This window comes from Sinohyriopsis cumingii, chromosome 6 (assembly GCF_028554795.1).
Source record: "Sinohyriopsis cumingii isolate HCF-2022 chromosome 6, ASM2855479v2, whole genome shotgun sequence".
NCBI lineage: Eukaryota > Metazoa > Mollusca > Bivalvia > Unionida > Unionidae > Sinohyriopsis > Sinohyriopsis cumingii.
Window position 1 is genome coordinate 108,834,129 of NC_142966.1, and position 25,600 is coordinate 108,859,728.

Genomic DNA, 25,600 nt, shown 5'->3' on the forward strand with positions numbered 1-25,600 from the left:
TGTCTGAATTCAATGGGAAAAATTAACAGCAAAATTAGGTTAAGAAAGATGAAACACGTGTATGGTTCATTATTACGTTCCAGGGTCTATAAACGGTGTCTGTACAAATTTCATAGTGTTAAAATTTTCTCATATGCGTTTCCGTGTACATTTATCCATTGCAAATTTCTAATAATTAATGTTTGTAAGCCTATTTGTTTGAACAACTACTGCAAGAACAATCAACACATGCTTTCAGTGTACATATTATGACTTTTACTTCAGATTCTGTGAATATTGAAAGAAACGTGTGAAAACTACTATAATAATCATTGTGCAAGTGCAGAGAACGACTTACGTTTGTGAACTTGCTTTTCCATAATGATAAAATATTTTTATAAAAAATAGGAAATTAATAATGAGTTCATAAACAAACACCATGCACATGTAAAACCAGAGAACTAAGTGCAGTAGGCCCACAATGGTCACAAGTCACTTTTATAAAAAAAAAAAAATTTAAGCTGAATGCATGTATAATTTCATACCCTTTCTATTTCCATGTATTAAAGCAGACATTATTTACTGGTCAACTGATTGCATCTAAAAGCACCGCCAAGTCCAGCAAACATATTGGCGACTTTCTTTTTTTGATTTTTACTAAACTGTGATTATCTTTTATCTACCACCGCATTGTCTGCTGCTTGGTTGTGTATGCAGTTAAAGAAGAAGCACATCTTAGCTATTGTTTGAGCAGCAATGGCATACAGAATTAATTGAAGATAATCACAAAGATGACATACTGGTTTTACTCATGGATCAGTAATAAGTAACATTTCCGCATAACACTTCAAGAACCTGGTGAATATGTTAAATTATAGAAGCTACACCACAATCATATTATATTAAAATTCAAACGCAAACTCTTCTTCAAAATGATAATAAACTTTTTACACACTATTTCTCATACTTTAAAAAAAAAATACCCGGGAAGAGAAAAATATATGTACATGTATTTAAAATTTCAGGAACCACGCCACAATCGTATTATATTCAAATTCATAAGCGATCTCTTCCCCAAAATGATAATAAATTTTTTATACACTATTTCACGCACATGGAACAAAAAATATTTTATCATGTGTGAATGAATATAAGAAATTTCAGGAGCCATGCTGCACCCACGTATCTGAATTCACATTATTACAGGGCACGTTATGGCAGGGTCTCTCTGTACTTCAAGGGGTGAAAAAAATTCTATCAGTGTAAACAATCAGATCATGGATTATTGAGCAATAGGGCTTTTGACATTGGAATTTTAACAGTAGTTTGAAAATAGTTGTCAAATCCATTCACAATATGCATTCACAATTTATTCCATTTTCATTTGTCAGCTCTAATTGCTCATAGACCAGGCATGCTGATGGGGCTGGCCAGTTGTCCATTCATCAATACTGGTTCGCTACCAATAATCCTCTTAAATAACTTCTAGGATTGCCATGAAACTTTACATACACAATGGTCATAATGGTGTCATTTGAACATCCAATATGGCCACCACAGTGGCCCTCTTAAAAATCTTATCAGTGTTCCTCTTTATCAGTGGCTTTCACTGCAAAACATAGTTGGTCCTAGGTAAAGATGGAGAAACTTGGCCACTACAGTGTTCATCTTGAAAATCTTCGTATTACTACTCCTAAACGGAGTCATATTGACATGGGGTTTACACCATAAGATTTTTAATGATGTCCAGTTGATCCCAAATGAAAATGATGCAACCCTGATACCCAATGACTGTTGGTACAAGTTTGTTAGTACAAGTTTGTTATCACTAATCCTCCAAAAATACTTTTATGATTGACATTAAACTTCACACATTTTAACTTTCATCAGTTCTAATTTGGAAAACATTCTATGGTAGGCAATGGTACGATACTGTGCACAACAATATGCCTAGTGGGTACAGTTCTAACGAAGTGTGTAGTTACATCAGGAAATTTCTAATACATGTCTTTCTTGGAAATTTAAATTTTCTGTCTTGGAAATAAGGCAAGTGTTGCTATCACTAGTGTAATGGTACGCTACATGAAAATCTTTTTGTGGAATAGCATGTGGCCTGATGAATGAACCGCTCTGGTTGGCAAGTGCAGGAGTTTTCATTTGCAATCACATTATTATATTTCATCTGTGGAATTTGTGGGTGTTCGACAAGTTAGAAGAAACCAATTTGACATAACACATTTCTGGTTTTTGTCGGGTTTGCAGTAGCACTTGAGAGTTTGGTTTTGTGTGTCAGTGATGTGTATTGCCTGTGTGTTGGTAGCTCTATCAAATAGCTCGACGTGCATGTGTATGTGTGAGAGAGAGAAAATGTTTTGTATGGTGTTATAAAAATTTTAAAGACCTCAAGTTGCTTTATGAGTGAATTTCTTTTTGTTATATATCTCTTGTTGTTGTTGTTGGATTTTATAACAACTGTCAGCACAGCAAAAGACATGAAGGGTTTCTTTTTAAAAGCAGTTACTAGCATGTGGACAACATGACTGAGACGACCAGACTGTGATAGGAAAAGGTTGGCAAAACAAGAAGATTTCTGTCACACTGGTGAGAATTTGTACATTCATCCTGAAAAATCAAAGTTTTATTCTCCAGACATGATATTAGTCTTATATAAGAAAAAAGCTGAAAATTTTTTTAAGAGGGCTTTGGGGGTCCTCTCCCAATGGGGTATCAAGGGGCAGTGCCTCGATCCAGGGGTTCAGGGGGCCAATGGCCACGACCAAAAACACATTTTACTCATAAAAAACTGCTCCTGGTGCAACTTATAATTATAAAATGAACCCATATAATCATCTGAAAAACCAATAAACTTACGAAAAATGTTCAACTTTACTTCAATAATTTCACAATATTTATAGTCATATGAGTTTGTTCTCCAATATTATTGATGCTGAAGTTATTTCATATGCATGTCAGTGTTCACATCATAACTAAGTCACAATAATTTCTCAAATTTTGCAGCAAATATATTATACTTCTCTCTTTTCATACCGAATCTGTAAAAAAAACACCCAAGCACATCAACTATATACAAATAATCCCATACATTCACTTGTCTTTTTCTCCAATGGACAAAACCTGTTGATATGCCAGTCGAACTCTTTTTGCAGCTTTGGCAAAGATTTCTTAAGCCTTCCTTTTTGTCACCAGTGACTTTTCAGCTCAATGTGCAATCGTTTCTTTGCCTTCTCAATGACAGCCTTTTTCTTTTCAAGCTGGTGCTTGTATTGGCAACAGGCAGTACGCATATTCTGACAGAGGGCTACATCTGTTCTCTCATGCAAGAAATCTTTCTTCTAATGGTAATTATTTACACTTTTTCTAGATGCCTTCTGAGCTTCAATTTTTCTGTATGCAGCTTCTTTTGTAGGTGCTGCTCCAAACTCTTCCAACTGCGATTACTGTAATTCAGACCTTTATTGCAGAGGTCACAAAATGCCAATCCTCTAGCATTCAGTTTTCTTATAAACTGACCAACTAAATTTCCGTCAACTTTTCACTCCAGCCATTCCTATTTCCATACGTTTTTTAAACCTTTTTCTAAACTTTTTGTGTCATGGTCTCTTTGAACAACTCGGGACGCCATTTTTTGGAAGCATGCTTCTTCTTTCCATTGCCATCAGTTTCCATTACACGAAGATTCATTGGATGAATTTAAACCTTTGACCAATCAGAATACTCTTTATGAGAGTCATGTGCTAACTAATATATGGAACGAATAATTTACAAGGGTCATTGTGAAATGGGAGCGGACAGACTGTTTTTTAAAAACCGGAGCGGAGATGATATAAAAAAAAAGACTATATCAAGAAAAATCTGCATCAAGTCAGGAGAAAAGTGGAATTCCGCTTTAAAACATAGAAAAATCATGTCTGATTGTAAATATACGATCAAATTTACCAAAACTATCTTTCATTTAGGAGTTTAATGTTTTTTTTCCTGAGTTTATCGTGGTATAAACTGTCAGTTGCCGACTCACACAGCAAATAACACTCAAAGGGCGTTGTGTAAGCTTTGTGAGTCGGCAACTGACAGTTTATACCATAATAAACTCAGAAAAAAACAATGTTAAACTCTTATAATTGAAATTTCAATCATTTGTTATGATATTTTGTTTGCATCGTTAAAAAACAGAAATCTTAATTGAGCGTAGTAATACATGTTTGGGGTTTTCTGTTACATAGCTATTTATAGCACTTGGGATTGTCCTGGTTGATCGTAATAAGGTAATCATAATACCAGTCCTTCAACCAATGGTAGCCAGATTTATTCAATTATTTTTTTAAAATTGTTAGAATGTTCTTTTCCTTTAATGCTTACTTTGTGTCTGCCTTCACTGGCAGTGTTTATCTTATGATGTACATGTGACTCTATTTATAGAAGTGGGTATTCTTAGAAATGTAGTTCTCCTTACAGTTCATACAGAAATAAACGCAATTCATTTTGATCATGTAGTAACATTCTGACCAAATGAAATGTTACTTTCCTTTACTAGCTACTGGCATTGCAATTATAACATGATCACATTATAGAGTATCAAACTCCTGCAATGACCACTTACCACATGAAAATTCCTGTATTCTGCTTAAATTAACACCTGCTGCATGGAACAATTGATCTTTGAATTCATCTGCCTGAAATATTCAGAAGAAAAAAAGCATGTAAGAAACACACTACACATCCCAAAGATAAGCTGCAGATGTATGGAACGGTATGATTCTGGACACTGCTACAAGCATGGCTCAAGGATGCAGCAAGTACCAGACCAAAAACATTCAACTTTGACCCCAAACATGTCCTACTTCTTGGGCACATGACTACTAGGTGAAATTGAATGTATTCATATTATCTTCCAAACATGAAGTGAATGTGGATATTGGGGTTAATGAATACAAAATAATGAAGAAAAAATAAAGGGAAAGAAACTATAAACCAAACAGTACATGGGAATGTAGACAGATGGGTCCATGGACATTCCAACTGCTTGATGCCCCTTTCTTAACAAAAAATAAATCTGGAGATAAAATATTCCAAATAACATCAAAATGAATTAAAAACAAAAGTAAATAATGCCACTTCATCCTTCTGAGGAAATCCAAAACTGTACAATGTGACATTTAGGTAAGGTTTCATGCAAATATCAATTAGAAAGGATTGTGCTTTTTGGCCATCCATATCTTTCCAAATAATGTGAATGAATGAAAATAAAGTCTTTTAAAGAACACAATTTATTAGAAGCAATTATTATCTCAATTTGATTTAAAGTGAAAATGCATATTTTGTTTTGGGCTTGCTGATTACATTGATGACTGTAAATTGTAAAAAAACAAAAATCAACAAATTTCATTACCCTGGGCTGTGCAAATTTTAAATCTTCCCAATCAACCTGTCATAACAGAAATATATTCCATGTCAAAGGAAACAACAAAACCATAAAATCTGACAATGTCTAAGTTTATTTATTTAGCATGTTGAAAAGCACCCATCCACCATTTAATATGAACAACACTACAATATATCACAATTCAAGCAGGTCTGTTTCCACTAGAAGATAACTCTATTTAAAGCAAAAATTCATCCCATGGCCCCAAACATCAAACTGGAACAGAAAAGGCTTTTATCAATAATGAAGCAAACGTGTCTGGAATACTGCTGTAAATTGTTTGAGACATATATGCTTCTTCCTGGCATCAACGATTAAGAAGTAATATCAAACTGACCACCTGTACAATACTGAAAATCAATATGGTCAACTGCACAATACTGAAGATCAAAATGGCCGACTTTACACAACTGAAGATCAAAATTTCTAACGGTACAACAGAAGAAAATCTAAAACATATTGTGACTTTGTTGCTTAAAGATCATGTCTGGTCAAATGTTAGGCAAGTAAAGTTTACTATAAAATACCGTTAAAAATATCTTGTAAAAACACAATTGGTCATTAGGTTTAGTGAACATAATATGGCCTCCCACTTTGTTCTTACTGTTTACTCCAGGTTATTTAAAGCAATAAAAAAAATTTGTTTCTTTAATTTTTAGAATTAACTTTCAACTGGAACCATAGAGTCATTATTCTACTAAGATGCTGTTAAAATAATCACACCAACGTTGAATCAATCAGCCCACACCATAATCACCTTGTGGGCAGTGACAGATTAAGTGGGGGTTTGGGGAAAGGTGTGTCAAATGACTACAGTCTTAAAATGTAGAATAAATTTCAGTGAGAAACATAACACTTGCCATGATAACCACTTATCCAAGTTGAAACCCTCCTGAGAAAAAAAAATGGATGGATACACCCCTGTGAGAACATGATAAATTAAATTATTGAGAAAACTGCCATTCCTGGTCCTTTTAAATAATGTAAACCAAATGCTCAAAATAATATTTTAAAATATTTTTTTAACTTTTCATTCTTTTTATTTCCAGGAGAATTTATATTGACATTCTGAACATTTTTAAAATAAAGATTGTGATTTTCTTTCTGAAGCATTTTCAACTAATTTTTTTGTAAATTATTAGCATGTGGAACAAAATCCATTTACCTGCATTAGAGTTGCCTCCCTTGACATAACACTGCCATCAAAGACTAGCAATTCTGAGCTCTGTGACTAATTTAATAAAACTCTGCTACTATTTTGAGTAGTATAAATTTCAACTGCTATAAGAGAATAGACACTATGCCATAGGGACAGAAGGATTCAAATTCCCTGAAGCTAAAAATAAACCTTCATACCGGCTGCATTGTCCCTCCTGCTACAATCACAGCCCGGGCCTCCTGAAGAACAGTGGCAAAGTGGACAGCTGGATTCAGATGAAGAAATTTAATGCTGGACTTGCTAAAAAGACCTGAAGAAGAGAATTATTATTTAAAAACAGTACCTTTTAAAATAAGAAAACAAGCATAGTGGTGCCCCTACTGTGAGACCTTTCTCAGAAACAACATATCCCAGCTCAGAGACCACCCTGCCGAAAAAAACAAAAAACAAATAGCATATCTTTTATTTGTTTCCCTCATAGAGCTCATCCCATTCATAAGGCCAACTTCTCACTGCAAAGGGGGTAGCCCCATAAGAAAAGATCACTGTACAAGGCATGAAAATGCATAAACAGTAACTGTAAATAAAGAACATTTTGGGCAGTGTTGAAAATTGAGTTCTCAAGTCTAAGAACCAAGAGATTAGAATCTAAACTAATTTTCTCAGGTGTGTACTGAAGTAGAAAAAGAACATGAATGGTCAGGACATTATGATCTTACATATTTCAGAACATCTCTATCCAAACAGCAAGCAAAACTAAATTACTGTAGAAAAGCTTGCAGATTCGGTGCAAGAACATATATGATCTTAAACAGCATATATGTCACTATTTATACTTTGAACTAAAGGAAAAATAGCATACATAGAAATCCAGAGATATGGATAGATCTGAAATTCTTAGGCCTGCATTTTATAACGATTCTCAACATCAGATATAAAATTTAAGAAAAAAGTTGACTGTAATATGCTATAAGTGACATAACCCAATTTCTTGTTACCATACAAAGGTTTCATTCTATTTATTTTTTAACTGCTGAGGTATTTTTTATTTGGTCATGCTGCTTTGTAGCATGTCTTGGTGTTATACCAAGCAAGACTTTAACTTAATACATACATGTCACACACACACACACACACACACACACCCCCCCGAAGAGGCATAAGCATAATTATTAAAATGACAAAAAAAGCATAATTTAGGTGTAAAAAGTGAAATCAATATATTACATGCCAGAATTATAATTCACAGTGAGTATGAATAAGATACATTGTTACAACTAACCTGGTTCGCAGCTGGTCAAAATTCTTGTCACAAAGGGCAAAATCCATAATAATTAGAATCAGAATACAAACACAAAATATATTAACAAATTTTTTATATACAACACTCACTTTAACTAGTCTACCTGTGTAACTTTTGCTGAATGATTGCGATCTGGAATACTGTAAAGATCATAGTCTGGTGAGGTTGCTGTAATACATTATTCTCATATTCTTCTTTTTAAAATTTGTAAAGTGGTGATGATTTGTCCTTTTTACAGATTTGACATGTTTTGAAGTTTGAAAAGATCAATTGGCTCTAACATTTTCCATCAGATAACATCTACAATTCACAAAGTAAAGCATTTCACTTTACATCTGGTACCATTTTCTTTAAAAGTACAGACTGGTTCACTAACTAACTAATGTATCAATGAAATGAATCAGTGTGGCAAAGTTCACATATGATGACATGTTTTCTTCGAAACTGGTCATATACAGTTGATATTATTAGCAAATAAGGAAAGTACTATTATGCTATTTTTACACACCAGTCACCTTTTAAGAATATTCTTAAATTTATATGAGTGGAATTAAAGAGATGATAATAAAAATGACAAAAACAATGTTTTATAGGTTTATTTTTATTTTATTTATTTAAATTTTATTTTTTACTGTACGAAAAAAGTTTAATTCATATACAGACTAGCATAATAAGTAATTTGGTGAGAAAAAAACATAATGATTATGCCAGAAGCATAATGGTTAGCATGTATGTTAAAAGCTCAAAATTAGAATTTATCTAATTAAATGACAAAAGATGAATTACCCTGCTTATTGATGACAATTCTGCCATCTTTGTCAGCATTGGTCAATGCCTGTAAGAAGCCCTCTATGTGCATAAGGGGAGAGCTCATTACAGCAGCTTCGAATTCTGGTGAGCCAGTATCAATCGGTTTACCTGATATAAGAAAAAAGGAAATAAATACATGCATCAATAAAACACTGATACCACCACTATTATCATGCAACGGAGAGGCAGTGTTCTAAGTCAAACAGGGGACATAACTCTAAACTTTTATTGGAAAGTTTTGAAAATCAAACTTGGCCTAGGTCTTCTTATTGCAAAGCCTCAGACCAAAGTTGTTTTCAATCTATTAAGTCCTTCAGAAGACATCAAGTGGAAAATAAAAGTTTTATAGCCATAATACTGTACAATATTTCCAAACAACAAACCAGTGATAATTTAGTTTGCCTCATCTTTATATAAAGATTCAGACCAAAATTTTTTGCTTTCAAATAAGTTCTATAAAAGGTATTGCAAAGATAAGGAGGTCAAAGTTTCAAAGATGGCTGTAACTACAACAAATATGTCATAATCAGTGGAATGTTTAAATGTAAATGTTCAATGTAAAGCCCAAAAATCAACTGGTTTGAAATCCATGAAATCCATCAAATTTCTTTAGTCAAAACAAATTGTATTGGATATTAGATGACATGGCCAGACAGGAATATCGGTAACAAATTAAGCCCTTTGATAGATATGAGTGTTGCATAAATTGGTATGTGCTCATGGAACACCAAAACCCCAAGTGCCTGAAAACTTACCAAAATGCAAAACTTGCCTCTTGCATAACAAAGTGAATTATTATATTGTATTGTATGAATTGCATTCTTCTACCAACAAATTCTCCAAACTACTGCAAATCACAGTATTTTACTGTCAGACATTTTTAGTACATTTTTAATTTTAACATTTTAGCAACATGCAACTTTTTATGTTTTATGTTAGAATATCAGTAACATGCAAATTTAGCATACTTTTAATGTTAGCAAACCAGTGACAAGAAGTTTTAAGAAATTAAGAACTAGCCACAATGATTAATTCTTATTTGCATGTTTTAACCTATTTAATGAAAAGTAAGAATGAAGTGAAGCACTCCCAGCAAAATCTGGTTGAAATTGGCCCAACAGTTTCTGAGAATTTGATAATAGCAAGTGGTAACTGACAATGGACAGTTGGATGATGCGAAACAGATGCCAGACCATACCGAAAGCTTGCTTGACCATTCAGCCGTATGAGCTAACTAGGTCATGTTTTCCAAGGAAAACAAATTTTATAATTTTAACGTGTCTATGTGACACAGATATCCCATGTCAATATGATGCAAATAAAGCATAAATTTCTAAGTTAAAATGTGCCATAACTCCATAAAATGTGTTCAAAAAAATAATAAAAACTGAATCTGACCTAGGTCTTCATACTGCAAAGATTCTTATCATATTGTGTTTCAATACCATGTGTACTATGTGTACTAATATGTGTGAGAAAAAAATCGTTACTGAACAATACACATAATCTTGCATATTTTTATCATGTCAGAGATGCTGCCAGAATTAATCATGATCCCCCTTGTCACAAAAATAAGGGGAGAGTAGAACAAAAAGGAGAGGGAGAAAGAAATGGCCATAGTTCAGTATTTGTCTAACACTTCAAAATCGATCTCTCTTTCTGCCCAATCCACCCTGTTTGAGTTGCATTGAAATCAAAATCTTTTAAAGATGTCACATCTAGCATTGCGAGCATTAATCTTTGACTGTTTCTGAGCTAAATCCGTTCCTTTTCATTGTTTCTGAGCTTAATCCATTCCATATCTATGAACATGGTTCTGTCCTGAGAACCCTCTTCATATTCTGCAGTCTTAAGGGGCATATACGCAGCTAGCTCAGCCAGCTGGAACAAGTTGGAAAAGTTCTTTATGGTAGCTATATGCAATTTTCTACAGCTCACATGTATTTTCTTTTGGGTCTTATTATTAAATTTAACATAACCCATATAGGGCTACATTGTTTTGTAGCACAGATCCTGCAGGGCTCAAGTTTTGGAGAAAAGAAATGAAAATTGCACTCTACTTTTAAATCGTCTGCATTTTAATTGTCGTTCTGCCATTGCTACATTTAATTTTGAAATACCACTGAAATGGGGTTTTACCAGCATGCCATGTGTATTTATCTAGCCAGCATGTACATCAGACTTGTATTTAACACCATTTTTGGGTTCAAAATCATTAACTGGTATCTCCATCAACACTTTCTGATCCTAAATAATCTGACATATTTCATAACTTTAAAAATAAATTCCCTTCATCACTATCATCAGCCAGTATTTGCCAAACTAAATCCCTCAATGAACCATACTGGGAATCGGCCATTCTGGGTTTACTAGGTAGCACATATTATAAATGCTCATTTGTAAAACTTACCTGATGGATGTTCCAGGGCCCAATGTGCCAATCAAATTTAGTTTAACAACCATCCATGTCAAGACAAAGAACCCAGATGTGTACACAGTTACTAGAAAAGACGTGTCATGACAAGCACTAGAATACCTCTATCAGTGTGATTTCACAACAAGCACTTCAAAGGTGAACAGATGAATTAAAACTTTTATACTGTACAGAGTACATTTTCATATTCGAAATTTTAAACTAACTTGTGGTAGTTCTCGTGTATCACTGGTCTCCTCTCAAGTCACTGTATACTAAATCACTAATAATGTTAACAATGAAGTGTACATACATGTGTCAAAAATACATTTTTCAAAAAAATGTCTTACAGGACACATGGTATTAATGGTATGGAAAAATGGGAACCAGCCTGGAAGTGGGTGAACATAAGATAGAGTATATATGGATTTGGCTGACCAGGATTGGTTAATAATGTAAGTTATGTTTCAGGAAAAGAATCTTTTGAGAGTTTATCCTAGTTGTAAGTGAAAAAAAATATATAGAGACATCGTTTTATTGATGGAATTTCAGTCCTTTAACAGTCTTGAGTTTGGAACACTCGTTACTAAAATTAGCACCCGACTCTTTGGTGTGGAATGGAAAACACGTTTCAAACACATGCAGGTCCAGAAAATGTTGCAGCTCATATCCTTTCCTCTACACAGAATCTGACATCCAGGTTTTATCTATACTGATAAATATAGGTTTGATCATGACCACTCAAAAATTTTAACTTACTGAATTTTTAATATCATGGTGTTTGCATAGGTTTACTATGGGAAATGAATTAGTACCGTGAGTCCTGCAATTCCAAATTACCACAACTCAGAGCTACCAAAGACCATTTAAAAGCGGATAATCAATTTACCTGATGCTGTCTGACCAGAAGAGTTTTCTTCCTTGGAACTAATTGACTTCAGAAAATTAGTTACAGCAGATCGGGCAGTTTCTTTTTTTTCTGGTTCTAAAATGTAAAAAGAAAACAGATCTATTATTATATACAAATTTAAATATTTTCAGTTGGACTTTAAATTGAAACTGACTCTACCACTACTAAATTTGATACAATTAAAGCAGCTAATAAATGATAGAAATACATGTATCTGCTAATTAATTTATCAACTGTATTTAATTTTAATTGCTAATATACTGTTACATAAATATCAAATCATATTTGCAGTTTTAAAAATTGCATTTGAATCATCTTACACTGTAGTGTTTTATTTCTGCTGATATGTGTCACTAGAATATATGGAAGACTGTTTGTATTAATTAAATATTGTGTAAATGCCATAAAATATTCATCACTTATTCGTTTGTTCCCATCTTCAGTCTGGCTGACCATACTGTATATACAGTATTCCCTCACTATAAGGCACCTCCGTAAAAAGAGGTCCCTTCTAAAAGGCAGGTATAGTCATGAATCCCATTTCATTATTAAATACAGTGATCCCCAACTTATAGGCAATTGGCCTTTCAAGAGCAGGATCAGAGATGTTAATAATTACATATGAAGTAGTCAGCAATAATTATATATAATGTACAAAAGACAACAACTTGCTTTAATTAACAAATTCATTAAAAAAATCACAGGAATGTTACCAAGTTATGGATATCACAGGAATGTTACCAGTTTATGGAAAAAAAGTAATAAAACTAATTTCAACGCTATTAAAAATAATTATCAATAATCACCAATCATAGTGTAAAACCACCTTGACAATAAAATCTCTGACTGTAACCATTCCTATCTATCACTTCAGTTATCCCACTGTTTTCAGGAGAAACCAAATCTTGAAGTAAATTATGTTTTTCTCAGAATACTTACCCAATCACATTACATTAACAATAATAGCTTTTTTGTGTCAGTATCAAATAGACAAAGGGCAATAACTCTTGCCCATTACCTCGCTGGCCTCCACTAGGTCTTCACTATTTTTTAAGCTGAGCAATATACTAATGAGAATATCACATGGTGTGGTGTTGGAGGGAGGATTTAAGTACTGTGACTTGGAAAAACAATTTATATAAAAATTTGCTTTCTCTTTCAAATACAGTCTCCAATCACATTAAGTTAGAAGAATAGGAGGGAAAGCAGAGCATCTGACCACTACTTCAGGTAACCTTCTAGGGAATGGTCACTGTATTCCTCATATGAACCAGTTCTCATAATTACATAACAATACAGCCTAGGGTCACTTGATCAGTGACCCCTACATATGGTTAAGAAGATAATTATTGAAATCTTCTTTCCTACAAAATTTCATTAGCGAATGCAGCAAAGCTGATTAGCTGTGTTGTTTTAATTGGGTCTGGTGGTCATCCGGACTACCACCACCAGACCTACCAGATTCAAGGTCTACCTCTCCAAAGCTATATCATCGGAATACAAAACTGAGGAGGGTGACTGCATGCCAGCCAACAGCTTCTACTATAATTCGGATCAAAAAGTTATGTTCAAAAGTGAGGTGCACAGAGAACACTCTAACCCCATGAGCAGTAATCTTCATGAGGTGACTCTGATCTTGAGAGACCTCTGAGAATGCCAAGTATATGACCCATTTCAGCCATGAAGCAAGGGCTTGTGGGACGATATCCTGTTTCCCAGTTTCCACCGAAGAAAGAAGCATTTGCACATACTATGACTTGTCAATGTGAGTTCCAAGTAGTGCTTGAGTACACAAACAGGATCTTGCATGGTTGCTGTTCTTAAACTATCTAAGGAAAACAGAAAGCGAATGACATCTCTGATTACCAACAGATGGCAACCTATTTTGGGCTACAAAGCCTGTGTGTGTGTGTCGAGCTACACCAAAACATCCAATTTGAACTGAAGATAGTTCATGTTGACAGAAAGGGCATGTAGTTCATTCACCCTGCATGCTAAAGTGAAAGTTATTAGGAAACATGTTTTGTATGATAGTAACTTCAATGAAGTGTGAGCTAAAGGCTAGAATTGAGCTACGTTAAAACCCAGGACAGACTCTATTTTGGAATAGAGTGAAGGATTTTGGTCAATTGAGATCAAAATTGGCTAAAAGCTCCTATATATCTTTCTCATGCTAAATATCATGTCTATCACGATGCCAGAATGTGTCTGATGTCATAGAGTGGTAGCCTTTGATAGGAATTGGGGCCCACTGTTTCTCCTCAAAGAGTCAGAGAAAAATGTTGACCAGTTGAGGGACTGAGGCACTCAGAGGACGAATTTACTGATCAGGTACCAATCCCGGAAAACATACAATTACCCTCATAAGATTTCACAGCGGACAGTCTTCTTGCTCTCAAGATTCTCTCCAGAATCGATGGTTTAAACTGTTTGTCTTGCAAGGCTGTCTTGAAAAGAGCCAAACATGATGGTCCAGGCAGGCATGGAACACCCATGACCATGGTGGCTTGAGAAGATACAGGCTGGCTGGAATCTTCCTGGGCAGATCTATCACTAGATAGAGTAGATTGGTAATCCAGGACTTGTACCATCTGAAAGGGTCTATCAGAAGAATCCTTCATTTCTGAACCCAAAACTTCTGGATTATTTTTGGTACCAAGACTGGTGGTTGGGGAAGGCAAATGCCCGAAACCCCTCCCAGTGCATCCATATTCCAAGCTACTGGGTCTGGACCTGGAGAGTCAAAGGTGGGCAATTTGTGATTCTATCTGTCACAAACAGAGCGATCATGGAGCACCTCCAAAGTGTACAGATCCAAGTAAAGACTGATGGAGAGACCATTCCATGTGAAGGACTGGACTGTTCCTGAACAGAGTTTGGGAGAAGACACTGTGTCTGCCGGGGATGTGTCTGATTTGTACAATTATATGGAGATTGTCACACCAACACATATATTGCCAAATCAGAACATACAGGTCCGGTGATTTGGTGCCCCCCTGTTTGAGAAAGAAGGACACCATCACAGAGTTGTTGGACATAATGAGGACCATTTTGAAGTCAATCCTTCTTCAAGCAAAAGGCATTGATGAGACACTTCATTTCTAAAAGGCTGACATGTAGAGGCTGCTATCCTGTCACGTAGCTGCCAACCCTCCAGGCTCTCAATTAGTGAAAATAGGGATATAAATTTTTTAATTCTGACACAAATTCGTGAAGTGATCTTCGAGTACAGGAATATTTGTCAGAACAAATGTTTAGCATGGTCTCCAGCAGATTGTGTTCAACAAGAAAACTCACAAACAATGCTTCAGTGTTGATACCTTGCAGATCTTCCGTCAATGGCTTAAAATATTCCAGAGCTGAAATCTGCTGCGAGTTCTTAATTTTCCCAACCTCTGTGTGTTTTTTGCTACCAATGTGCTTCCTCACATCATCTGTGCCACCATGCCCAATGCTAAAATTTGTGGCACACTGCATGCAAAAAGCATAATGAATATCGGTGTTTGATGACTGAATGCACAGCCAATTTTTTGTATATTCCAAACTAAGCTTCACTTTTTGTGCAATACATTTCTTTTTCCTTACTGGTGAAGACGTTTTCAAGATGCGATGTGGAATGGTAATTCAAATCAGTGTTTGTGGTGCATGCGCGGAGCAAAATTCCGGTTAGACCTTAGTTTCTCTCAAAAGCATTTGTAAAACTTCTCTTATACATATACTGTATAGATTAAAATACGCTAAAATGATTGTTACTGAAACTACAGTACCAATCAGCTATAGTTCCACTAATATAATATCGCAACCAGTAGTACCAGACCATTTCGGCAACTGCCAATATCACGACTAGCGTTTAACGAGAAATCGGTTATTTTATTAAAGATTTAAAATAATTGAGAACTGAGGAATTCGTGATTTTTTTTCATGCATGGTGGATCTGTGAATCGCTGAAAAAAAGTCGTGAAATTCGCGCCAAAATCATGAGGGTTGGCAGCTATGAAATGACAGTAGTGAATGCAGGCAACAGGTGGACACCCCAACTGTATGTACTGGCATCGGTACATACTGTTACTTCCATGGGGGCTTCTCCAATGGGATCTCCATGTCAGCCAACCTGGGCTGTACCACTCATGCAAGAATGATTGTGTCTCGGGTATGATCATGACTGTTTTATTGAGGGAACTTGAAAAGGGGCACCATTGTGCTGGCAACATCATTTGTAAGGGTTGCATAAAAAGATGGCTGAGTGGAATGAAGTACACTGTCATAATGAATAATCCAAGGAGTTGCAAGAACTCTCTCACTGAAATCCAAGTCCAGTTGGAAACAGACTCAATGAATTTGACAATCCTGATTACATGAACATTAGGGAACTGTACCAGGTTCGGGTTGGTGATAAAATCCATACCCAGATGGGCAAAAAGTTGGAACGGATGGAGATTGGATTTTTCCCAGTTCACTAGAAAACCTACTTGATCTAAAAGTGAGAAGATAATTTCTACTTTGGTGTACTGTAGAACTTACCATATGTTTCTCAAGGATGTCGTCCAGGTATGCTGCCGTCATTGTAGATGAAGTCAATCTGAACTGGGTGACGACGGAATCCATAACGTTGGTATAAAACCAAGAACTGATGTTCAGGCCACAGGGTAGGACCTTGGACTGATAAACAGTCCCAGTATGCAAAATGGAGAAATTCCATGACATGGGGTAGATAGGGATGTGAAAATATGTGTCAATCATATCAACACTGACGGAAAAATCATGACATTGGATGGAGAGACAGATTAATCTCACCATCTCCATCTTGAATTTCAGTCACTAAAATCCCTTTCTGTCAATTCTGTTTTACCACTGTTTTCAGGAGAAACTAGAATGTATATTTTCTATGTTCATGTGAATTTTTCGGACATCAAATTTCTCAGTACTGATCCAAGTTGTTTCCCTCTTTTCATTTAGCTGAATTGCTTTCACTTTGCATTCTAAACTGAGAATGTCTGACAGTTCGAACTTTTTGAAGCAACTTATTTCTTCATTGGAAATTTGCAGCTTAAACACAAGATGCTCAGTGTTCACATCATGTGATCAACTGGGTTTTTGCCTGGTACCTTTCCATGTACGTTGTATAATCTATAACAGAGAATCCACAACAGCTAACATACCAGTTTTACTTCCTGGTGGCCAAATGTTAAGCTGACCTGAACCATACTTTGCTTATGTCATCTTAATAATTACACTGGTCTACAGCCAACATGCTTCCAAAATAAATGTAGTCAAACTGGACTAAATATGGGTCAATGACAACTAAAATGATGCTTAAAATTGTTGATTGGCTCTAGTTTTAAAGATATGATACTGGGTCAGTATATACGACCCTTGACTTGGGAATGGGAGATGATAAGTGAGTTATAAAGGCAAGGGATCTCAATTTAAACCAAACATGACTAAAATACATCTCTGACTGGATCTATGAATAAATCTATTACTAGGTTTGGACACTACTTGTTTTATTGTCAAAACAATGAATGATGCAATCTGAAGCTGGCATTGCATCATACATGATATGAATTGCATCATGTTATTCCTAGAAGTCATGGGTGATGCAATCATAACTAAGCTTACATCACTCTGCTGAACATACTGCCCTGTATCAGCTCTAGAAATCATGCAGATAACTTCTGCTATGTTTGTGGTGAAGTGACTTTTGCATCACAAAAGCACAGTATAATCACTAGGTTTAAGAAAGCCTATCACCTTTATTTTGGCTGCAAAATTGGAGATCAGGACAAGAGGTGGGCCCCACACATATGCTGCAATTCTTGTGCAACAAATCTTCACCAGTGGTTGAACTGGAAAAGGAAATCTATACCTTTTGCAGTGCCAATGATAGAGAGCCAAAAGATCATATCAGCAATTGTTACTGCAATTGCATGGTGCCTCAAGTTGAAGGATTGTCAAAGAAGAAAAGGTGGACAGTGCATTATCCAGACATTCCATCAGGTTCTTGCTCTCTTGCTTAGTCTGCAGACTGGATACACAAAGTACTGCTGTTTTCTTTGCAAATGGGATTGTCATGCGAGAGATTCCCACTACATCAAGAGAGATTGGGAACTCCTACAGTCAGTGGAGCCTGGGAGGAAAAGTGTTCAGCATCCACCAGTTGTTAAATCAAGGAAGATTTTGTTACCAACCTTGCACATCAAGCTTGGTCTGATGAAGAACTTTGTCAAGGCCATGGACAAAACACAAGTAGCTTTCAAGTACCTCCTTGGAAAATTTCCAAGGTTAAGTGAAGCTAAAATAAAGGAAGGTGCCTTTGTAGGTCCTCAGATTTGTGAACTTCTTCGTGATGATGTATTTGACTGTGCACTGCATGGCAAAGAAAAAACAGCATGGAAAGCCTTCCAGTTAGTGGCAACAAATCTTCTCGGAAACAACAAGGCAGACAACTACAGGGAGTTGGTGGTAAACCTCCTCAAGGCACACAAAAGCCTTGATTGCAACATGTCACTAAAGATACATTTTTTGTACTCTCATCTAGATTTTTTCCAACAAACTGCAGAGCAGTGAGCAACAAGCATGGTGAGCAATTTCACCAGGACATTGCAACAATGGAGAAATGCTATCAGGGCAAATGGAGCTTTATCAATACTTGCATGCTACTGCTGGACAGTGACAAGAGATGCTCCATTTAATGAATAAAAAAACATGCCAATAAGCGCAGAGTAGACATTGAATAAGGACTCAACTATGTACTTATATATATTTATATATTCTTAATAGTCTTTTGCCTTTTGTGTCATAATAAATTTTATTTATAAAACCCTTCTGTTGTTTTTTTGAACTGTTATACAAACAGGACAGGTGAAATATCATGTAAAGCAACCATAAACACACAAAAAGACCTAGGTTTACAATTTATGATTAAAACGCTACTATGTACACAATATATATAGACGTAAAATGTAAAAACTTAAATATCTTGGAAACAGTAGTCAATCAGTTGTTTTAATTGTCATTATTTGAACTGAGCACATCAAAATCCATAATTTTGTCTCTTAAGCAGATGACATTTAAAAAACTGTAGACCAGGTATTGGTGATAATGACATAGGGATAATTAGATTTCTTACTTATTTGTAAGAATTTCAGTTACTTTACTGGTATCCTGAAACAAATGTCAGCATGTTGAATGTAGAAATCAACAAATATTCACAAGATTTTTTCTGTAAAAAGCAACATATGCAAGGTGTAAATTTGAGCTTTTGCACTAATCTGCCAGTTGCTGGCTGTGTTACAGCAGACCTTCCAACCCTAACAAGACATTCTCAGTAAGGCAATCAATTTTTTCCCATAAGTTGGACCAGTTTTCAGTAAGGTGTAACAAAATATCATCTACTGCTATTGTCAAGCTGGAAAACATGCATTTGAAAGTCCAGAAGTGTGATTCTAGAATGGAGCCACAATGACATGCTCAAATGAACACACTAAACATAATTGATGCCATTCCTGTTTTTTCCCCAAGAATCTGAATATTCTCTTCTTCCTCTGCACTATTAAAACTTTTTGAGATGTTTATTGTCCCTATCATTCTGACATGTTGCTTGATGGACACCATTTTAACAAAACGAAAAAAAATGCAACAGCGTGATCATGCAGATAATTTGCATCACAAAATATACACAGTCTAAAACATCTGAGGTACTCAGGTAAAGTTAGTCGTCTGGTTCCCTGACCAATTTCACTAAATATAATATGAAACCCAGATCTGAATGAAACACAGACAAGCCAGTGTCCAGATTTTACCAAAGTCATATTTCCGTAATTTATGCTTTTATTTGCAGTGTAATTTCCATAAGACTATCAAAATCGTAAGGGTTGGTAGATCTACTATAGGGATAGCCATCCTAAAGATGTACTTTTGAACATAAACTCATCAGTGAAATAAGATGTTGGCCATATAAAGCAGGTGGCTGCTTGAGTGGGGGTATCACTGTAGTATTATTCTGTTTCAGTATTAATATTCCCACTGGTTATAATGGCACTTTTAACACAGTATTAATGGCGCTTTTAACACAGTATTTACTATGTAATGCAAAGCAACTGGCAACTAAAGTGCTTTTCCCTTGGACACACCAAGGCAGATGACTTCAGCAAGCCTGGGTGGGTATGGAAACCACATTTGGATTATGAGCCCAACATGTTATTAAGCAAGTTACCAAAGCTACCTTTTTTAAATGTATAAAATGTGTCAATATAAGGGGATCAAGCCTTTAAAAAATATCAACTTTATGGCTCCCATACACAGCATTATGAGTACTGGATCTACAGTGGCAAAGGAATACTGCTCATGATATTCTTTTAATGTTCCTTTTTGAAGAATATGAGAAATATTAAATCAACCCATACCTGAAGATCTGACTTCATTTTGATATCTTTCTGTAAAACCATGAAGCTGCGAAAGAAAACAGATTTCATAACTATGTTTATGTGATACCTAGAAAGAGCAAGTGATCCTCAAGAGTTTGAAAAATAATTATGCAATAATATCCAAGAAAATATGTGGTTAACATTTTAAAAGTTGTAAATGAAATATTAAATCAAATGTGTATAGACATGATATACTAAATGGAACTTAAATAATTCATTATTCTGATGATAAAATCATCTCACTTTATGTATTTTCATTCGAGTCCATCATTGCAAGAGTGAAATGCTGTCATTTCAAGTTGATCATCTCAAGATTATAATTTACACATGTATTTCATCTACAAATTATCAATTAAAATATTCTTTATTTCATCCTGATTATAAGCTATCTCAGTTTTTCCATTCGATTTATCTGATTTAAAACTCTAATACATGATCTATGGGGAAACAAATTATGAAAATTTATGTAGTTTATTGCACAAGGTAGACATCAACTGAAAATACTTAAAATTTACTTCTGCAATCAGAAAATACTATAATTAATTACTAGGCTGTTTTGTGTCACTAAAAAAGCACAAGTGTTAGGTTTAAACCCACCTTTCTTGAAATCTGGCTTCCTTTGCAGAATCTCAGAACCTTGAACAAATTTATGTTATCCAGCTGTGACCGAAACAGGAAATCATTGATTGTGCATAATGAGGCAACTGCAAGAAAATTTAATTACATTTTTAAGGATGACAATTAACAGGCTATAGATAAAGCCTATACGTTGCACTCACAAATTTATATGCAAGTTGCTTCTCTTTCAAGGTCAAATATTAAAATTAATTGTGGCAGCCATATACAAGTTCAGATTGACACCATCTTCATTCAGATCCAACTTGATATCATAAGTCATCTGGTGAAACCCCAATCAATTTAACTTTCCATTTACAAGGAGTAGGAATGACAAAATTTTCAAGATGGCTGCCATGGTGGCCATACTGTCAGCATTTTTATTTGATACAACATAGACATCATAAGAAACCTTGTGTTGAAAACACGATGTTGGCATGATTTTCCATTTTGGATGAATAACAATAAAATAGCCATGATGGCAGCTGTGATTTCCTCATCGGTTATCAGATTAGTGCAAGTTTTTTTCAGGACAAACTAGACACTATAAGAAGTCAGCCAGTGAAAAACCCATGCTGATATGACATTTTCTAAGGAGCAGTACCAATAACAAGATTTTCAAGATTTTCAAGATGGCTGCCATGGTGGCATTGAAAGTCAAATCACACCATCTTCATTTAGGACCACTTAGACCTCACAATAAGTCTTACAGTCGGGTAGCAAAACTATTTTCAAGATGGCCACTGTGGTGGCTATAACAGCTATTCATGCAGAACCATTTTTATTTAGGACCCACTAGACATCATAAGAAGTCCACAGGCGAAACCCAATGTCAACATAACTTTCTATTCTGGAGAAGTGATATCAAAATTTTCAAGATGGCTGCCATATTGGACATCAGACTGGCCATCAAGGGCCAACCAGACATAACCATTAATTCTGGAGAATTAGCAACTACTAGGGTTAATATAATGTTTAAAACAAAAATTTCAGGTCTTTTCGAAGAGTGGAATCAAAAACATTTGGCTTAGAAAATATGCATTTTTTAAAATCAAAGCAGTTTCTATTTTGACTCTTGTTTCATATCTGATTTAGATACATTACCAAACCACATGATTTGTCATTAGAAACAAGTACAATTACTGAAATTCATATCAATTCCATGTATATTGTTTTAATTTACAGAATAATGATGTTAGCTTTACTCTGCATAAGTCCATATATTGGTGAAAAGACTGACCTTTGGAGAACCTTTTTTGCATGTTTTAAATAAAAAGCCTTAAAAAACTACTGCTGAAAAAAAAGAACTGATTTTTTTTATACTTTTACTTGTGTCTCGTTTGTGCCTGAAGATAGCTTAATATGAGTGTGGGCTGTATATTAATGCAGCCATTGTCAAGGACACCCAGTACATGGGATTCTACATTGAAAATTTAAAAAATAAAAGAATCCATCCATTTGAACCATCTAATTTTATCCCATTCAAAGAATTATAAAGGTTGTACAAATCAAAGTACATGTTTATGTTTACTCACCTGGGCTGGATGTGGTTTGCTTATCAGCTGGAACACCAATCTTGCCTGTAAATTATCAATAAATGCATTTAAAAGGTCTGCATAAAGTAAAAAACTTCCATCTTTTGGTATGATAAGATGCTTTTCTAATATTAGATTGTATTTCCTAACGACTGTTACTGTACAAAATACCATGGAGGTCAGAATGCCATGTTAATTTTGCTATCTGGGTAGTGGGGGTGGCTCATGTTTTTAAATATCATGGTTGTGGGTAATTTTTTAATAAAATCAATGTGGTCTTTATTTTGGGGCATATTTAAAAATAGTTAATTTTTTGCTGTGATATAAGTTATGAGTTGAAAGGAATCAACCACACGCACTTGTTTCTGTAAGAAAAAAAAATGGGAAACCATTAACACAACTACCCTTCTATCAACGAGCACAAGTCAAACAGATTAAACTGCAGTTTAAAATTTGACTTCTTGCTGACTAGTGCTAAAATTCATGTACAATACAATCATATCACCAAAACAGAAATTTTAAACTTTCTCTATTTATGATTCAAGTACCTTACTGATTATTATTAGCCACTTTTACTCAAATGTGTCTCTGTTGCTTCATACCTTATCTACTTGGATCAAATTTGCCAGGCATATTTTTCTGATATATCACACAATGAAAATTATATTTAATTTTGATGGGTGGATACTGTTAAATCAGGATTGAAAAAGATTGGAAACAAAGCCTTACAATCAGTCAGAACTGAAAGTAACCTATTCGCTGTGTGACATTCCAGAAATGTATATCTTACAAACAGGATCCCAATAAACAATATGAAGCAATGGAGAAACTAAAAGTAAAAATATTTTATCCTGGAAAAGCCCTAAGAAAATACTGCAAAATGCTCTTTCCCATTTATTTCTTAAAAGCTTGTTTTAGAATCCTAGAAAATAAGAGGTTCCAATCTTAACATATGTTGGAGTTTTCTCCCTTTAACATGAAAATAATGCATGCATTTTACACTGAAATTATTTCATACTGAAGGTCAATCCACTACTAAAGTTTTGACAATAATTTCAAAAGTTTTGTTGTTAAGGTGTCATATTTCCACGTCAGTAAAGTGTGAAGTAATCAAACAAAATGTATATTTCCACTACATGATTGGTCTGACCTTTAAACCTCACCTGTGTTCATCCAACTTGTTTTAAGAATGAAAAAGACTATAATCATATTAAACTATACATACAACCAGGTCTTCTTTCGGCAACTGTAGTTGGAATTTGTTTTACAGTAAACTGTTTAGAAGCATTAACCCAAGTATAAATTTCATGCAGATTCGAAAATTTGTCACCTTTAAATTATCTTTTACAAAAGTCTGACATTAAAACATGCAAAAAATAATGGAGATCATAATGTATCCACGCAAATTAATAGATTCCTACCTCCCATCGAGTTAGCCAGGCTGGAGAGAATGTGTAGAATCTGTTTGATGTACATTAGATTGATGGCCTTAAGTCTGGTACGATATCTGCTCTCATACTGACCCAGCTGGGAAGAAGCTCTTGCCACCTAATACAGAAACTCCTAATTATATATTTTCACATCATGCTTCAGTTAAACTTTCACAGAACCTATTGTCTTGCCTGTGAACAGCACTATTTTGACAAAGTGTCTGGATTCCACAAGCAAAACAGTAACTTCTGGGTACAAACACAGACATTAAATTATATTCTAGTGCAGTCTGAGTTGAACACAACCAATAAGGTGACTTTCAAAACTGAACATTGTTAAAAAGTGAAGAAAATAATCATGCCTCCTTTGGCTTAACAATAATCACTAGCTATTTTCATGTACCACAGTATCGGAACCTGTGTGGTGCACCTGCGTAGTTTTTCTGGTAATTTGTACAACTAAAGGTAATCTGTGCACTGGAGTTTGTTTTATTTCATGAGAATGCATTTGATTTGTCTTATCTGCATTACATTTGTTGACTTTCATCAGGATTTTATCTTGGACAATATTTCAGAACAGTAAAAAAATGTCATGCAAATCAACCTGGTTCACTGGTTCCAATGCTGTAATGAAAGTTTTAATGTGAAGGTTTAAATAAGATAGGTTGTTGTTGTTGTTGTGGGGTTTAACGCCATTTTTCAGCACACGACAGGCTATGCATGACGGCCAGTATTAATGGTGGAGGAAGAACACAGGAAAACCCCCGGAAGAACCAATGACCCATGAGAAGCTACTTTCAAGCTTTCTTACATACCCACATTAGGGGAATCCTAGACTTGAACCCACACAGACAGAGTTGAGATGGCAGTGATCCATAACGGAGAGCGCTTTAGACCACTCAGCCACTCAGGGCCCCAATAAGATAGGTAGTATTATCACAGTCATTAATGACTTCAAGCTATTGTGTTATTACAGCCATTAATACTTTAAGCTATTGTGTGAATGAAGAAATACTGATGTCTGGCACTTGACAAAATATGCAAGAAAAAGCTAATTTATGACACATCTACCCATTTAGAGTGACACTGACCTCTGCTCCCTATACTTGCTGAATTCTAAAAACAAATGTCCTCAGCTCCAGTAAAGTTTTATATATATATATATATATATATATATATATATATATATATATATATATATACACACACACACACACACATACACATTATTTACTTATTTCAAAATTAGAAACTGTTTTCATTCATTAAATACATGTATAAAGAATTTTTTACATTGTCCTGGTTGAAAACATTGTGTTAAGTATCTCCACATATTTGGATATAAGTAGCAAAGCAAAGGTTCAAATAACCGGGAAGCTACAAACATGAAGCACTGTTTAGGTGCTGTACATGTACAATGTGTCAAATATTTCATTTATTTGTTTGGAAAGTAGCTCTCAGGTGAACTTTGTAATAAATTAATATACTTGAACGTCATGGATTATATTATGAAAAAACTAATCTATCAGTAAAACCTAGATAATATAATAGGAATAAAGAACTGACATGGACAAAGGAGA

The 25,600-nt window shown here is 34.9% G+C and overlaps 1 protein-coding gene across 1 annotated transcript in view; it reads right to left on the bottom strand.

Moving 5' to 3' along the window:
* LOC149797686 (ATP-dependent DNA helicase DDX11-like) overlaps positions 1 to 25,600 on the bottom strand; it is a 148,136-nt gene that overhangs the window by 65,799 nt on the left and 56,737 nt on the right. Inside the window, exons 14-21 of the mRNA XM_089962606.1 lie at positions 24,012 to 24,138; positions 22,591 to 22,635; positions 21,038 to 21,144; positions 20,420 to 20,465; positions 11,994 to 12,089; positions 8,668 to 8,799; positions 6,776 to 6,888; positions 4,598 to 4,670 (exon numbers count right to left, since the gene is read on the bottom strand). Of these exons, the coding sequence (XP_089818732.1) occupies positions 4,598 to 4,670; positions 6,776 to 6,888; positions 8,668 to 8,799; positions 11,994 to 12,089; positions 20,420 to 20,465; positions 21,038 to 21,144; positions 22,591 to 22,635; positions 24,012 to 24,138 (739 nt within the window). The remainder of the gene's footprint in view (positions 1 to 4,597; positions 4,671 to 6,775; positions 6,889 to 8,667; positions 8,800 to 11,993; positions 12,090 to 20,419; positions 20,466 to 21,037; positions 21,145 to 22,590; positions 22,636 to 24,011; positions 24,139 to 25,600) is intronic.